General features: G+C 53.0%; 1 protein-coding gene across 1 annotated transcript in view; it reads left to right on the top strand.

The window, feature by feature from the left end:
* Positions 1-15,493, top strand: part of Tmem132c (transmembrane protein 132C) — a 230,680-nt gene that overhangs the window by 71,827 nt on the left and 143,360 nt on the right. Inside the window, exon 2 of the mRNA XM_013150245.3 lies at positions 9,785-10,685. Coding sequence (XP_013005699.2) covers positions 9,785-10,685 — 901 coding nt within the window. The remainder of the gene's footprint in view (positions 1-9,784; positions 10,686-15,493) is intronic.

Below are 15,493 nucleotides of genomic sequence, written 5' to 3'. Positions count from 1 at the left end.
TGGTGGCCCTAGTGGAGGGCTTTGGCACGGCTGAACTTGAGGAAATACCAAGGCTATGTCTCCAAACTCCCATTCCAATGCACAGCCGGCCTGGTGGACACCTCCACTGTGTCCACTCAGGAACCACCCCCAGGCTGGCCAGCCCACAATTCCTGAGGTCTGAGAGCTTCTGTCTTGGGTGGGCAGGCTCTATGCTCTGCACAGGGGCTAGCTAGAGCAGCCCCAGAGCGATCACCCCTGTCCCCAAGAAGAGGAGGACGCCTCCCAGGCCCAGATGGAATCCGAGTACCTGCTCTTTAAAAGGGAGGTTCTCTATTCCAAAATCACAGCCCACGCTCTGTAATTTCAGCAAAGGATACTTAGGGCTTGTTCGTAAGAGGCATTGAAATCAAATAATCCATTTATCAAGGTGCCTTTTGTTTCAAGAAAAAGGAAGCAATGAGCCATATTTAGCAGACAGACATGCTGTGCCTCAGGAATGTTAATAAATCGCAGAGCTGGGGAGGGAGAGATTCTGGCTGGTTTGTGTTTCAAGCAGCTGCGGCCACCTGGAAAGTGAACCCACCTGGGTTCCTCTGGGGCGAGTGGTGACAGCAGCTGAGGTCACAGGTGGCTGACACTGTGTGGGCAGGGAGCAAGGGGACGTCTGAGCCGAGCGTGCCTGGCACAGACGTCATGGGGGCCACTGCCCTGGTATCAGACTCGTCCTCACACACCGACCTCCCTCAGCTTTCCCCACTAGTTTTTTGGGCTTTCAGATCGTTCTGTTACAACTGATCAGTGTTATTAAGACACTGAGGAGAAGGATGGTGTCTCCCAGCTGTGCGTCTCTCCGGGGACTTTGCTGTCACTTTGTTTGTTTGTTGACTTGCAGTAGATTCTGTCTGCCTCCAGGAGCATTCACTGTGATGCCTTTCTCCTTCCTGGCCTGGAGAAGGCTAGGGCTAAAATCCTCCCCCGTCCCTTCCCAACTGTGCGATCACCAGCAGCCACTGAGAGCTTTCTTAGGACAGGATTTCTCGATCTCAGTGCAATGGATGCCAGAGCCCAGGTAATTCTCCATGGTGGGGCTGCTCAAGGTGTCCTGGGCTCCCACTCACCTGATGTCACCCTCCTCCAGCTGTGACAATCGCAAGTGTCTCCAGACATCGCCCAGCGTCCCCTGGAGATCACACACAGCTCTTCGCTGAGAATCGATGGCTTCCCGCCCTCCTGGAATTCCACTGGCACAGTTGTTTTGAGCTGGGGGATTTTGCTTTTGGTCTTATCCAGGTGAGGAGGAAAGCAGGACCTAGCAGGCGTTTGTCACTTTGTGGCTTGGCCCATTCTGAGAATCTCGGTGCTAGGCAATGCCTTCGTGGCTGGAGTGTCATGGACACACACGTGCCTGAGATATGCACATGGATCACTGGACTTGGCTTCTTGATGTGGTCCAGGGACTGTTCCAGGCCACTCTGCAAGATTCCTGGTAGCATTTTTCAGTGAACACTTTTAGAAGTGGCAAGAGTATAAAATAAATTAAAAATATAGCACCATAAATACACTGACCAGTGCCGTAGGCCAGCCAGGATTAATCAGAACAAGGAGTGAGTGGACAGTGGAGGAAACCTGAGCAGGACCTCGGGCGGGGTTCAAGGACCTGTCAGAGCAACAGCCGATGTTGATTAAGGAAAACTACCCAGAACGTCTCCAGATGGCCTCAGCTGTGGCCTGTCTTGCCCCCAGAGGCCTCTCCTCCTTCTCAGTTCAGCCATGCCCGGCCAGCCACAGCCCTGCACGTGGATTCAGCTTTAACAGCTCCAACAGACCCCGCCACTCACCAGTTCAGAGCAAATTCTGGTCCCATCCCACCTGCCCAGCCCAACTTAGGTCCTCAGTGTCCCTTCTGCCCATCACTGCCCATGCATTTGGCATTCTGGCATCTGGAACCTGTTCCCTCCCATGTCAGGCCCTTCCCAGAGATGTCCCCTGGAGAGCCCCTGCCCTGGTCAGCCTGCAGAGGAGGAGCCCACGGTGCAGGCAGTGCACTGTGCTGGTGACAGGGTCACTTGCCCAGTGTTACTCTGTCTGGGCGCTAAGTGACATGGCCATCTCCTATGTCCACTATCTCAGAATCTCAAAAACTCAATTTCCTTGGTTGGCAGCGGGGCTCTCTGATGAGCAGCCGGCAGAGGACACAATATCCCTGGCACTGACAGGCGAGCCCAGATAAGGAAATGGGTAAACAGGGAGGGGACAGCAAGAAAACATGCTGTCACTGCAAGGCCAGACGGAGGGGCAGCTGTCCTCTCCCGGGGCTGTCTGCATGGCCCAGGGGGCCCACATGGGCTTCTCCCAGGAATCACACAGTCACCCTGTCTTTCCAGGGACTCTGTGTGAGCAGCTGAGCCAGGGGAGGGAAGGCCATTTGTCCTCCCATGTCCTGGCAGCCCGGGGCTGGTTTTTTGCCCTCAGCAGATAGCACCTCTAGAGAAAGCACCCAACAAAGACCAGTGTCCACCTCTGGGTTCTTAACCTGCAGGATCCAGGCTGCCCAAAGCGTGACTGGGCATTTAGGTGACAGACAAGGCTTGGAAGGGTGTGGGGGCTGAGCCCGTGCAAGGCCCCTACAGCTGGGGGGCGACTCACAGGATCGTCTGGCTGGCGGGTTGTTGGAGGGACCCGGACCCAGTAAGGAAAGTATTTCCTTTCTGATTCTGTTTGAATTCTTCAGGCTCTCAAGAGAAATCCCCATTCTGGCGTCCTGGGTTTCTCTACTTCACAAGCGGCAAACCGAGGGTCGGGCTTCTGGGCGAGCAGCGGTGTGGGGCAGGGATCTCGTTTTCTTTACAAAGGCAATGGGGTGTAGGGGCAGCAACCCCCGCTGGTGGCACAAGCACCAAGTATGGAGCAATCACATGTGAATTCCCCACAAACGCCCCGCCTGTTCTCAGCAGCCCAGGGCCCCGCCTTGAGCACGACTTATTTCTGAGGTAGAAGCAATCGCTCCTCTGCATGGCAGTCATCATTTAGATTACTTCTGGGTGGTGACAAACTCTCACGGGAGGCAACCGTGAGGCAAAGAGAGCTCCTGCAGCCAGGCGAGATGGGGAGGCACGGTGTGAGGCTGAGGCAGGGGGCTGCAAGTGCAGCCCCAGCCCGGGCAATTTAGTATGCAGCAGGGCTTCGTCTCAGAATAAAGAATTAAAAGGGGTGGGCCATGGCTCAGTGTGGAGGCCCTGGTGTCGATCTCTAGTGTTGTGGAAAACAAGGACCCGGTGGAGATACCTATGAGAAGTCGAGGTTTCCTGGGAGAGCTGAGGCCGCAGAGACCCCACCTTGGTGGACACGTGGATCACAAGGTGCACTCTGTCCTCAGGCAGTGGCATCTGCAGTCTCCTGCTGTCTGAGGAGCGGGCTTCTCCATCCCCTTTCTGGCTTCGTGTTTGCTCCATTGGCCATTTCTGTGTGCTTCTCAAACCTGATGGGCGCTCACCATGCACCCAGCAGGCCCTACAGGAGGCTTCCACAGTGAACAAACATCTGGCCCTGCTCACAGGCATCCACCGGTCCAGCAAAGGATTCAGCAGCCTGTAGCAGTCGGCTTTCCATTGCTGTGACAAAATACCTGGAAAAACATTAAAGGAGGAAAGATTCTTCTGGTTTATGGCTTAGGAAGTTTCGGTCCATGGTTAGCCAGCGCCAAGGCAGAAGCATGGTGAAAGGGCCTGGTGGGGGTACCTCTCACCTCGTGGCAGCCAGGAAACAGAGACAGAGAGCATCAGAGAGAGAGAGGAAGAGGCCAGGGATTAGACGTAGTCCCCAAGGTCCCCTGACCCACCCCCTTCAACTAGACCCACCTCCTGTTTCTCTCACCTCCCAATAAGCCCATCAATCTATTGACCTCATCAACAGATTCATCCTTAGGTAAGATTGAGCCCCCATGATCCAATCACCCAGCTCTGGATACGGCTGCCGTGGGGATCAGCCTCTGAGGGGAGGCTTCGTATTTCACTGTAGCAAGTGACTAAATATGCAGGCAGAAATATAAGACTCGACTGTGTGCAAAGATATTTTGGAAGAAAATAAACAAGGCTCATGGAGTGACTTGGGGTGAGGAGGACACTTTACCTGGTGTGGGGATGTGGGGCTCCTGAGAAAGCTCCACACAGAAGGGCATTAGGCAGAAGAAGAGGGCATTGTCCAGGGCTTGGACAGCTCTGCTGCTCACAGTCAGAGGCCTTAGGAAACTCACTTCCCTGCTCCGTCCCTGCACTCACACCCATAAGAAGGGGTCCGCTCACCACTCTCCTGCTTTCCTCTGCAGAGAAGGGCAGAGCGGATGCTCCTTGTCCACAGCATGCACTGTCAGGCCCAGGACAGCTGGCCCTTTGTCACAGCCAGCCCCACACAGAACATCCCAGAGGCTGGAGGCTGAGATCGTGGGTGATGCCTTGTAGATCTGCGGTGACATTTCTTGGCCTGGCTTGGGGGTGAGCTGTGGACCAACTGGTGTGGCTTCTGTGGGGACCCTGTGCTGCCCCCCACACTTGTTTCTCATCCTGCAACAGGCTCTGGGGAGGCATGGGGAGCCCCAAAGCAAAGCATGCAGATGACAGCATAGAAGCACCCTGATGTCTGCCACGATCTGTCATTCAAAGCACACCCCATGGCCTGCTGGCATTCCCTGAACAGTCTGATAAGCTCCGCCTCCCGGAAGGAGGACCAGCATCTCAAGCAAAGAAGGAGAGACAGACCGAGGGGTAACAGAGGTAGCGAGCTACCACCTGTGTACCCATCTCTCTGTGGAAGCTGAACCCTCCCAGAAAGTGGGAACACCCCCAAGGACACCTGGCTTGTGGGCAGGGCAAGCCAGACCCCTTCACAACACAACTGCACGCCCCAGCCCCTGCAGGGGACCCCCTTCCTTCCTTGACAGTGAGCTGGAGTGACTCCGAACTCAGCCTAGCAAGAAGGTACCAGCACCACGTACTTTCTCCATGCAAGAGACAAGCAGGAACTGCCCCCACACTGCAGGAAGGCTCCGGGAGGGCTCTGGCAGCGAGCCCTGGCCCCCTTTGTCCTCGGAGGCTGCTGGCCATTTGCTGCAAAGCAATCCGTTCCTGTGTTGGGGTTTTTCTTCCGGTGAATTAGAAAATGATAGAACAAAGACCTCATGTGTAAGAAGAGAAAAGCATGAGAAACTTGTTGGAGATGTTTCCCCGAGAGACGGAGTCCTGAGTCTGAGGTCCACTCTGTCTGCAGGACCCTGCCAGGGGGTCTCTGGCCTCTGCATTCGAGTTCTCAGGGCTTCTGGAAACATGATGAATACTTCACAGCAAAGCAACTGGTTGTAGCAATTATCCTGCTGATTTTTTGCAAAATACAAGTTGTTTAAACAGTTAACGGCTTCTTAAAGGACAGAAATCGGAACATTTTCCGGAAGGCAGCACCTGGGTGGTGCCTCCTGGGTGCTTAAAGCTGATTCGGAGGCCGAGCCCAAGGCAAGAGGGGCGAAGCTGCCCCTGCTGGTGACCTCGGAACGTGGCCCGGGACGAGGAGCAGGCACAAATGCCACTTCTCTGAAAAGCCATCTTGACAACCCAAGTCCACTTGGCTACGGCACCAGAGGCAGCTTTGATGTCCTCGCCAATGTCTCTGCCAGGAAAGGATTAGAGCCGCTTCCAGTGGCTAAGCAAGATGTGAATGGGATGCTCTACAGTCTGATAGGGACCAAAGGCCAGGCTGGAGAGAAGGGAGCCGGGAGGGCGGTGCCTGCCTCTCAATCCAGGAGCAGAGTACAGAGTCGGGAATGCCAGGACGAGGAGCTGGGCCCGCCTGGGCCTGCACAGTGAAGAGATGGACCCTTCAAGTTCTTGCGTGAAGCTGACCCTTAGCACCACAAACTAGGGCCTCCGGGGGGCTTAGGAGGAGAGAATCAGGCAGGCAGGCAGCCCGCTGGCTTGCTGCTCCTGCTGAGGGCGGGACAGTCAGGAATCCCTGGAGGTCGCTGAGAGCCACCAGGTGAGCCCCTCAGCAGACACCGATTACTGATGACCCAAGTCCAGAGCCTCACACTCGGGGGACCCCATGAAGGCCAAGCAGGTGATTTCACTGCACAGCAGGGGCTCAGAGTCCAAGCACCGGTGGCCCAGGAATCCTCCCATCCTCTCTCGCTGGTGCCAGCTGTGGGTAAAGCTTCCTGCCATGGTTAAGGACAAACTGGAACCCCAGAGACTTCCCGGTATTAACAAAGTGGGTTTTCATTCGTACAGATCTTTAAAACCAAGACCATCTGCAGGCCGGCTGGGCCCCGCGAGCGCCCAGTGGCTGCGTCTGGTCTGGATAGATCAGGAAGGCCGGAGGCACAGGGCTGAGGTGCCACCACGCCTGCCTCTACGAGCTGGGTCCCAAGGGTGTCCAGAGGACCCAGAGGCCTGGAAGAGAACCACATGCCACCGAAGGAGGGTGGCAGTTTATGGGGCCTTACTCATTCATCTGTAAGGGTTGGTGAGGAGCTCTTTGCCTAAGCTGTGAGGAAAGAGGGTGGTGATCATGACTCAGCCTCACTGTCTGCCGCGCGGTCACCATCACCAAAGATCATCTAAGAGCCTGGGAATAATTACGGGGCAGCGCGCTGATTCATGATTTCTGAGTAATGTAGGGAACCATTTCTCTCAGTGTTGTCTTCCCTAATATGAATACATAAATAGACTGCACTCTCTGTAAGCAAAAGATAAGGGCTTAAAAGACCAAAATGACCGAGATACCTTGCTCTTTACTTATTTCATTAAACATTTTATGGATAATCTGAGATTTAGAGAAAAGAATAGTAGAAAAATAATGTCATACACTTTTCCTGATTCCTGAAATGTTAAAATTTTATCCTGCTTGCTTCAATTTGGGTCTCCCCCTGCCCCCTGTCTCTCTGTCTCTGTCTCTATCTCTGTCTCTGTCTCTCTCTCCTCTTCCCCTGAGCTGTTTCAGGGTAAGTACAGATATGTCACTTTTTCACTAAATATTTCAGAGTGCATTGCTTAAACATAATGATAGCCTTTTATATAATTATAGCATAGTCATCAAGGGAGGACATTAACATTGATACAATATTATTAACTATTTTGGAGAACTGCAAATTTTGCCACTTGTCCTAAAATGTCCTTTAGATAAAGAGGACATTTCTTACGCATCCCCTCTGAGAGGTTTATTCCTCCCATTGCTGGCAGCGTCTGGCCCCTGGGGTAAAGTGCTGCCCACCAAGTTACCCCCACGGAAACCCCTCTGTTCCTTCATAATTCAGCGATGACTCGGGATTATCTTGTTGGGAGACAACTGGAGGTCCCGGGGACTCACAGCCTTGTCACCGAGGAATCTTGGCAGCCCTTTCTGACTCTGGGCTGAGTCATTGGCTCCAGTGCATGCTGCTGTGATCACAGAGAAAGCTTTCTCTCTGATCTGCCTGCACATCTTACTGGCCGCTCAGGGGCTCGGATTTCACCTACTAGTTGAAAACCCTGTGCCCTCCTCATTTATTCCTACGATTTGTTCAGAGGAGACTGCGATGCGACCTCCCCTCTGCCCCAACTCCCTGGAGGGCTTAGCCCTATCTGACTGCCTGAAACAGTTCTGCCTGCCTTAACTATCTACCATATCAACCCCATTTATTTTAGCATCTTCTTACTGTGTTCTTCGTGTTCTCGTCTCTGGGACCCAGTGTCAGACATCCTAAAATAGAGAAGTTTATGTTGGCTTATGTTTTTAGTCCACAGTGGGCCGTCTCCAATGGAGGAATCACAGCAGAAGGGCCTGGCGGGGGAAAGCTGCTCTCCTCACCACAGCCGGGAAGCAGAGACAGGGAGGAGCCAGGGAAGAAGAGCACCCCTTCCGGGGCCGGGCTGCAGCCGTCCCTCTCCAGGCCAAGCCCACCTCCTAGCACCCCATGTAGCTACAGCACCTGTGACTCAGTCACCCTTCCAAAGCCTCACCTAGGAGCACCTGAGGCTTTGGGGAACATTGAGCCTCAGCCCACAACACCTACATAGGGGTGTGCTGCTTGTGTTTTATAGCTGTAAATCACTAGCACAAAGTGCTTCTAACTTTACTATTGAAGGTGTTGCAATGAATGATCATATGTGTGTGTATTTTTAAACTATGGCATTGAAATTTTGGGGTGGATTTCTAGAAGAGGGGCCACCGAGGCATACCGAAATGTGTCTGTGATGTCACAGAAGTTGCCAGATTCGCGCCCAGAAGAGCCAGAATGTTTTTTCTTTCTGCGAAGCTTTGAGCTTGGTCTGTGTCTCTGGACTTCCCAGTAGGGCGTGGGCTCGCTCTGATTTCCACCAGTCTGACAGCGGACAACTGCCCTTTGTGGCTTTAATTTATATTTCTAATTGTGAGTGATGGTGAATAGCTTTCCTACATATAAGGCCGGTTTCCGTGTATTTTTGATGACTTCTGTATCCATATATTCCCTCATTTCCAGTTGCTTGGCTCTTTCTTTCCTCAAGAGGCAGATCTCCCTCCACTACAGACACTTGTGTTTATCTGTGACACAGTGTATCCAGTCCAAGTATCTTCCCACAGCATACCATTTTCCTTTGGACTTGGCTTATGGTACTCTGGATAAGGCAAATAATTTTAAAATTACATAAGTAAATTTATCATTGAAAAAATGAATTTGGGGGGCTGGAGATTTAGCTCAGCGGCATAAGCGCCTGCCTTGCAAGCAGGCAGTCATGAGTTCGATCCCCGGTACCCATAAAAAGGAAAAAGAAAAAAAAAAATGAATTTGGACTTTAAGTTATGACTAGAAAATATTTCCTACCTTGAGTTATAGAGGAATTCCTTCATGTTTGCTTTATTACTTAAAAAAGAAATTACTGATCCATTTGAAGTTCATTCTTATGTATGCTGTGAGATATGAATCAAATTTTACCTTTTCCTTCAAATATCCATCTAGTGGACCCAGCACCATTTATTTAAAAAGTTTATGTGTGCATCCAGGTTTGAGATACCAGCTTTATCATGCGGTAGATCTTCATATGCTCTTGGATTTATTTATAGGCTTTGTTCTGTTGGTCTCTTTTTCTAATCATGTACTGGGGCAATTAAACACAATTCAAACTCATGCAAATTATATCTCATCCATAATCTGTGTTTTTTTTAATCACCTGTCAGTTTGCAAAGTTAGGCTGATCTGTATCAAATTACAATCATTAACTAATTCTACAAAACACTTGGTTTTGCATATTTTCACCTAACATATGATTGAGGACCATCTGGAGTGATACTGGCTGATTCCAGATACAATATAAAACTCCAGCCAGGTAGACTTCAGAGATTTTACCTCGCTGTTTAGTTAAGTTCTCATCACTCAAACACAAAACCTGACATCTACAGTTTAAAGGAAGAGGTTTATTTTCACCTCACGGTGCATAAAGGTTGCAGCCCACAGTCAGAGGGAGCCTAGGAAGAGGAGAAACAGCTCGTGGCATGGTTGCAGGAAACAGCCAGGAATCAAGGGGAGAGGAGGGAGGCAGACCCACCAGGCCATGCCCCAGGTGACCCACTTCTTTCCAGGTGACCCAGGAGGTGACCCAGGTGACCCATTTCTTTCCACCTTTAGCCATAAAGAGTAATCATAGGACTAATCCACCGATAGCGTATGCCCCTGTGATCCAGTCACCGCCTGAACCTCCTCCCCCGAGCAGAGGACACGCGGGCACAAACCCTGACTCCAGCCTGCAGCCCTGACCACCCCCAGGAGCCAGTCAATCACTCGTCTTCTCTCTTCCTCCCGCAGTGATTGAGGCCCGCGGGGTCCCGGACAGCGGAGCGCACAGGTTCTCCTCCTCACTGCCACCCTACTTGCCGGTGAGCTACAGTGTCCGGGGCGCGGACAGCGCCTTCTTCCTGCAGGAAAGGCAGCCTCAGGACACGCTGCGCAACGCCAGCCTGCAGACCAGGGTCTCGTCCTTCTTCACCTACAAGGCCAGGCAGCCCCCGGTGCTGAACGCCAGCTATGGGCCGTACTGGGCCGAGAAAGTGGTGCCGCTGGAGCTCATGCTGAGCGCCAGCCCCTTGGGCCCGAGCAGCCGGTTTACTTTGGGCTGGAAGCTGAAGGCCACAGTCCTGCGGGAGAAGATCTACCCCAGCCGCCCCAAGGTGCAGGTCCTCTTCCACCTGGCCGGCCGGGACTGGGACGACGCGCGGCCCGCGGAGAGGCTGCCCTGCCTGCGCGTCTTCGCCTTCCAAGAGACCCGGGAGGTGCGGGGCAGCTGCCGGCTCGCCGGGGACCTGGGGCTGTGCGTGGCGGAGCTGGAGGTCCCCGCCGCGTGGTTCAGCCCCCCGACGGTGGTGGCCGGGAGGAGGAGGCCGGTGGAGCAGCCCGAGGGCAGCCCGGTGGAGCTGTATTACTCAGTGCACCCTGCAGATGCGCGCGGAGACTGCACCTCCTCGGGGGACCTCAGGACGGGCAATGCCATCCGCCCAGGGAAGGAGGACGCCCAGGGGCCAGCATCACGCCTGCAGAGCCTGGGCCTGGTGCGGCTGCTCCATGCCCAGGACAGTGTGCAGCTCAGGGAGCTGCGACTGGACCGCAATGTGGTCATCTGGCTGCCCTCGCGGCCGGCCAAGCAGGGGGACGTGGTCACGGCCTATGTCACCGTCTCCAGCAACTCCACCGTGGATCTCTTCGTGCTGAGGTAGGTGCCCGCCACCCCCAGGAGCCTGGAGCGCAGCTGGGCTCCAGCGTGGGGGACAGATGCTGAGCAGAGGTGGTGGACACTTGTTTTGGGGAGCCCGGGTACCCCTGTACCCAGACACTGGGCAGCTCGGCTCATGCGGTTGTAGGGAGTGGAGGGCAGGAATGTGTCCAGAAGGGGTTAGCCTCACAGGGTGTAGACACAGCTGCTGTGCTGTCCTTGGCTTTGTGCACATCTGCAGCCCCGGGTTGATGGGGAGCACTCAGGTTCAGGGAGCCCAGGAAAGGCCCCTGGGAGGACAGCAGCTGTCTTGGATGTGTGTGGAAGGAGCCCCGGTGACATCCAGAGACGTGCTTCGATGTGTTGGGCTCACTGTAGCCGATTAGTGGCTGGGAAAGCACCCGTGGCAGGAGCAGGGACTGTGGCCTCAGCAGAAACACAGGAGCAGGGGTGCGGGGGGGGGGATGAAGCAAACACATGGGTGATCAGAGTGTGCTCCCGTCACCACTGCAGGGCCAGAGGTCCCCGCACAGCTTCCAGAGAGGGGCTGTGTCGCTCTGCAAGCTTCCCGGGTAGGAGCCCTGACTTGCAGGATAACCGTCCCTGGGAAAGGCTCCTGAGGCTGAAGGGATGCACAGCCTGATGATAAAGAACATCCGTCTGAGATGTGTGTGAAGCAGATTAAAAATGAGCGTGACCAGCATGGGTCGCCTTTCCAGTGAGGTGTGAGAGCCGCCTCGGTCATCACCGTGCCCTTTCGGTTCTGTCCTGGCACAAAGCGAGACTGGCGTGTCACGCACGTACTTGGGACAATGTCTGCGGGGCACAGTGGTGCCCTGTCATCCTGCAGGGCCCGATAGCTTAGTTTTGATAGTCGGCTACCAGGGTGATCAAATTTAAAGTTTTACTTTGGAATCGAAGTGTTGGAAGATTTCAGTGAGCTCTGTAAAGTACTGCTTAGTCTTTCAGATTCAAATAATTCTCTCTGAAGTCTCTGTCTTGTGATCATCTTTATGATTTTCCTTTCAAAAGCTCATTGCTCTGTTGAGGTGCTGGAAAAGAAAATCTAGGGCATCTTGCGTGCTAAGCTGGTGATGTCCCTTTGAGCTGCATCCCCAGCCCTCCCCTCTCTCCCCTCCCCTTCCCTCCTCTTCCCTTCCCCCCCCCTTCCCTTTATAAATGATCTAATTTTACAGAGCGTCACTTGCCAATGTCTTTTGCCATGATCGCAGGGCTTTCCTAATACCTATTTCAGGGCTATTCCAGAGCCCTGAGTCCATCGCAGGACTTGCATCTCACAGCTCAGGGGATCCCAGCACAGTTAACCTGCAGACCTTCCTCGACCTGCAGGGGACCCGCTATGCTGGCGCTGAAATGCAGATCCTCTGGCAGTGCATTGGTGACTTGTGGAAGGTGTTGTCTCTCCTCTTTGAGGCCAGGGCAGTCACGATTCACATGAAAGGACCTGAGTGTATTTCCGGCCACCTTGGGTCTGGTTGTTTTTGAAGACTCATCAGCCTTCTGCTTTAACCTTGAAAGTCCAAGTGTAGTCACTGTACTTCACTGGTTTTAGAAGATACAAGATAAATACATCCAACCCCTGCTTTGGACCCTGAAGACAGGGAACTGATCTCATTGCTGAGGGGTGGTACCTTTACCAAATCCTTGCTGGCCTCCCCTTGCCTGTGATTGACTTGTGTCCTTAGACAGGGCAGACTGTGCTCACCTACTGAGGGCGACTTTGAGCAGAGCCACACATGTTCCTGGTTCTGAGGTCCATGGCCTTGGTCTGCACGTGGGATGCTCTGACCCACCCACTGGAGGAGAGGAGCCACGTTTGTGTTTCCCCTCCCGGTGGGAAGGTCCTGCAATGACTGTGGACAGGACCTCAGCTCTGGTCCTGGCTCTTCTGCCTGGGATCTGCCTCTTTTCCTGAACTCCCTTAAACACAGACAGCATGGTGGTACCCGCCCCACAGGGCTGGGCGGGTTTAGTGGGCTGCTGCTTCTCTGTAAGTTGCTTGTGGCTTTGTGTGGCACATAGAAGTGTGGAATGTTACCAGCAGGTTGTTTTTAGAGATCCATCACGCCTCCTACTTTAACCTTGAAGGGACCTCATGCTTTGCCTAAAAGAGCAACCATGGGTTTTTCCACGAAGCTGCATCCATTCCCGTTTCACTGTTGTTTTGTCAGAAGGATGAGATCTTCCTGTAATGACAGAGAGTGATAAAGGAATGCAGGACTCGGTCCCATTAGCGTGTGGCTCTCTGCCGTTCACAGTGGCCGCCCTCTTCTGTTCTCTGTGAGCTTTCCACGCATACTCAGAGTCTGATGCACTTTATTCTGCTTGAGATACACCATGGGTCATCTTCCTTTTCCTCTGACCTTAACCCTGAAGCCATGTTCGTCAGCACTACAAAGCAGCTGCCCCTAGGGTACCGCACAGGGGTGCACACCCCCATGCACAATCAGTGTCCTGGCGTCCCAGGCAGGCCGGAGTTCAGTGATGAGGGAAGGCAGCTTAGAGGTCTGAACACCTAGATTAGAAGTCCCGTTATCTCCAGGGTGGAACTCGCTCTCTACAGAGGGGAGTTACGGCTGAGATAGCCGTCTCTGGGCCTGGGGTTGCCTGGAATTCACAGTGACGGTTTGCCGCGTGGATCGTTGTTGTGTGGGGCATCTCTTTCTGCTTTTTTCCTTCCTTCCTCTCTCTGTCCACCAAAGCCTTCAGTGTGTTCCATGTTGCCTTTTTATTAACTCTTTTACATTTTCCTCTAGTAAGAGTACCTCGTGTAGCTTTGTTGGCCAAAGAAAGACAGATTACAGTCGCCAAGCTGTCTCCTTTTCTCACTGGAAATTTGAGACTTTGCTTTACTGTCATAGTGAATCTTTATAGTGACTTTTCTTAGATAATCAAAATATAAAACACAATAGCTTCCTCATTTTCAGTGTGAATAATGTGGTGGTTTATATCTAGATGCCCCCAAGATCCTCATTTCCTCAGAGACAGGATTTTCAGGAGGTGGCTGGGTCGTAGGGGCTTATCGCTGACTTCCTGTTAGGAGCTGGGGTCTGGCCGGAAGAGGTGTGGCCTTGGCAGGAAGAGGTGTGGCCTTCGCAGGAAGGGGCGTGGCCTCTCCCTCAGAGGCTCCTCCCTTCTCTCTGCTTCCTGTCCCCCATGCTGTGAGCAGCTCTCCTCCACCAGACCCTTCCTCCAGGCTTCAGAGACTAAAAACATGATCCAAAATTAACCTCCCCTCCTTTGCATTCTGAGTGTCCGGTACTTTGTCCTGGCAACAAGAAAGTGACTAAGGTAGGTTAACATTTCTCTTCTCTTCTTTCAATAAATCATTTTTCAGTTGAACCCAATTGCCAGGCATTATTCTATAGCAGGGAAGCAATGGCCAGCTCTGTGCCTGTGTGGACCTAATGCTCTTGAAGGGGAGATAAATACCATCAAAATAAGGGTAAAAATGAGATGTTCGGTGATAAATGATTTCCATAAAAATAAAGCAGGGAAGGGCAGCAGACTGCTGAGGCGCATGCAGTCTGCTAGAAGGGACTCAAGTGTGGTCAGGTGCAAAGACCCTGAGGCCACTTTCTTAAAGTGTGGTCATGAGAACAGTAAGCAGACAGTGTAGCTGAACAGAGTCCAAGGAGGGAGAGGGAGGGGGAGGTGAGCTCAGGCCAAGCTGTGGTCTGTGTCATGCAGGGCCTCATGGGCTGCCATCAGGACTTGTCCTTTGTTCGTGTGACAGGAGGACAATGAGAAATTTTGAGCAGGGGGTGCTGTTACCCGACTTAGCTTATGTACCATAATAGTCCAGGCGAAAGAGGACGGTGCATCAGCTCAGGCCAGCGGCAACAGAGGTGTAAAGAGCATGCAGATTCCAAAACTTACAGCCCATGTGGCCTGCGCTGTGGGTACATGTGGGTGAGGAGACACAGGCCATGAGGCTGGGGACAGGAGGGGGAGAGAAGGAGATGCATCTGGGATGCGAAGCTGGGAGAAGAGCAGATTGGCCCACTGTTGGTGACATATTTAATTTGGATTTGATCACAGTGTGTTTTCATGCTAAACGTCGTTGTTGTAGGGAAAGACCGTGCAGTAACCAGATGGCATAAGTGACATGCACAGGACGCTTGCTGAGGCTGGGAAACCCACTCCTCCTCCTTTTCCTCCTCCTCCTCTCCCGCTAGTGCACGTTTCCCCAGTGGGAAGTTTCTCGGGATGATGGGTGATCTCTGCTGATGGTGACATCCCAAGTCCCCTCTGTCACCTTCCTCGGTGGCCTTATGGGCCAGGCTGGCATTTGGGAACAGTGTGGACTTCAGGGGTTTTATGGGCCCCTAAAGTCTATGAAACTTGGTACGAATCTCCGTGCAGAATCACTGCCACGATGCCCATTGTGCCTCTGTTCCAGAGGCAGAAAGAAGGAACAGAATTTTGTCTACGACTTCGTAAGTGCGATCCAGAGATGACCCTTCCTTTTCTGAAGAAATTTGCTCCTCTTCCTTGCAAGTCAAGACGTGGAAGAACGAGCCTTGAGCTCTGGCAGCTATCATGCTCTCTCGGAACCCCGTGTTAGAGAGTAATGTGAAACAGCGGCATAATTGCTGGCCAAGAGCAAATGCAGATGCGGGGTATTTTCCAGCACTCGGAGGTGGGTGGCTCCCGGGACAAACTCCCCCACCACCTCTCTGCTTCTGGCTGAGCTCTCACCCCTTGGCCGAAGGCTTGACCACTCAGTAGGTGCGGATGAGTGCAAAGCTATGCCCTGCTATCAGATCTATATCACGAGTGCTCCT

Source organism: Cavia porcellus, unplaced genomic scaffold, assembly GCF_034190915.1.
Source record: "Cavia porcellus strain 051 isolate PalLab524CR breed Dunkin Hartley unplaced genomic scaffold, mCavPor4.1 scaffold_16, whole genome shotgun sequence".
NCBI classification, from domain to species: domain Eukaryota; kingdom Metazoa; phylum Chordata; class Mammalia; order Rodentia; family Caviidae; genus Cavia; species Cavia porcellus.
Note: the sequence above shows the minus strand (reverse complement) of the source record. Positions and strands in the feature narration are given on the sequence as shown.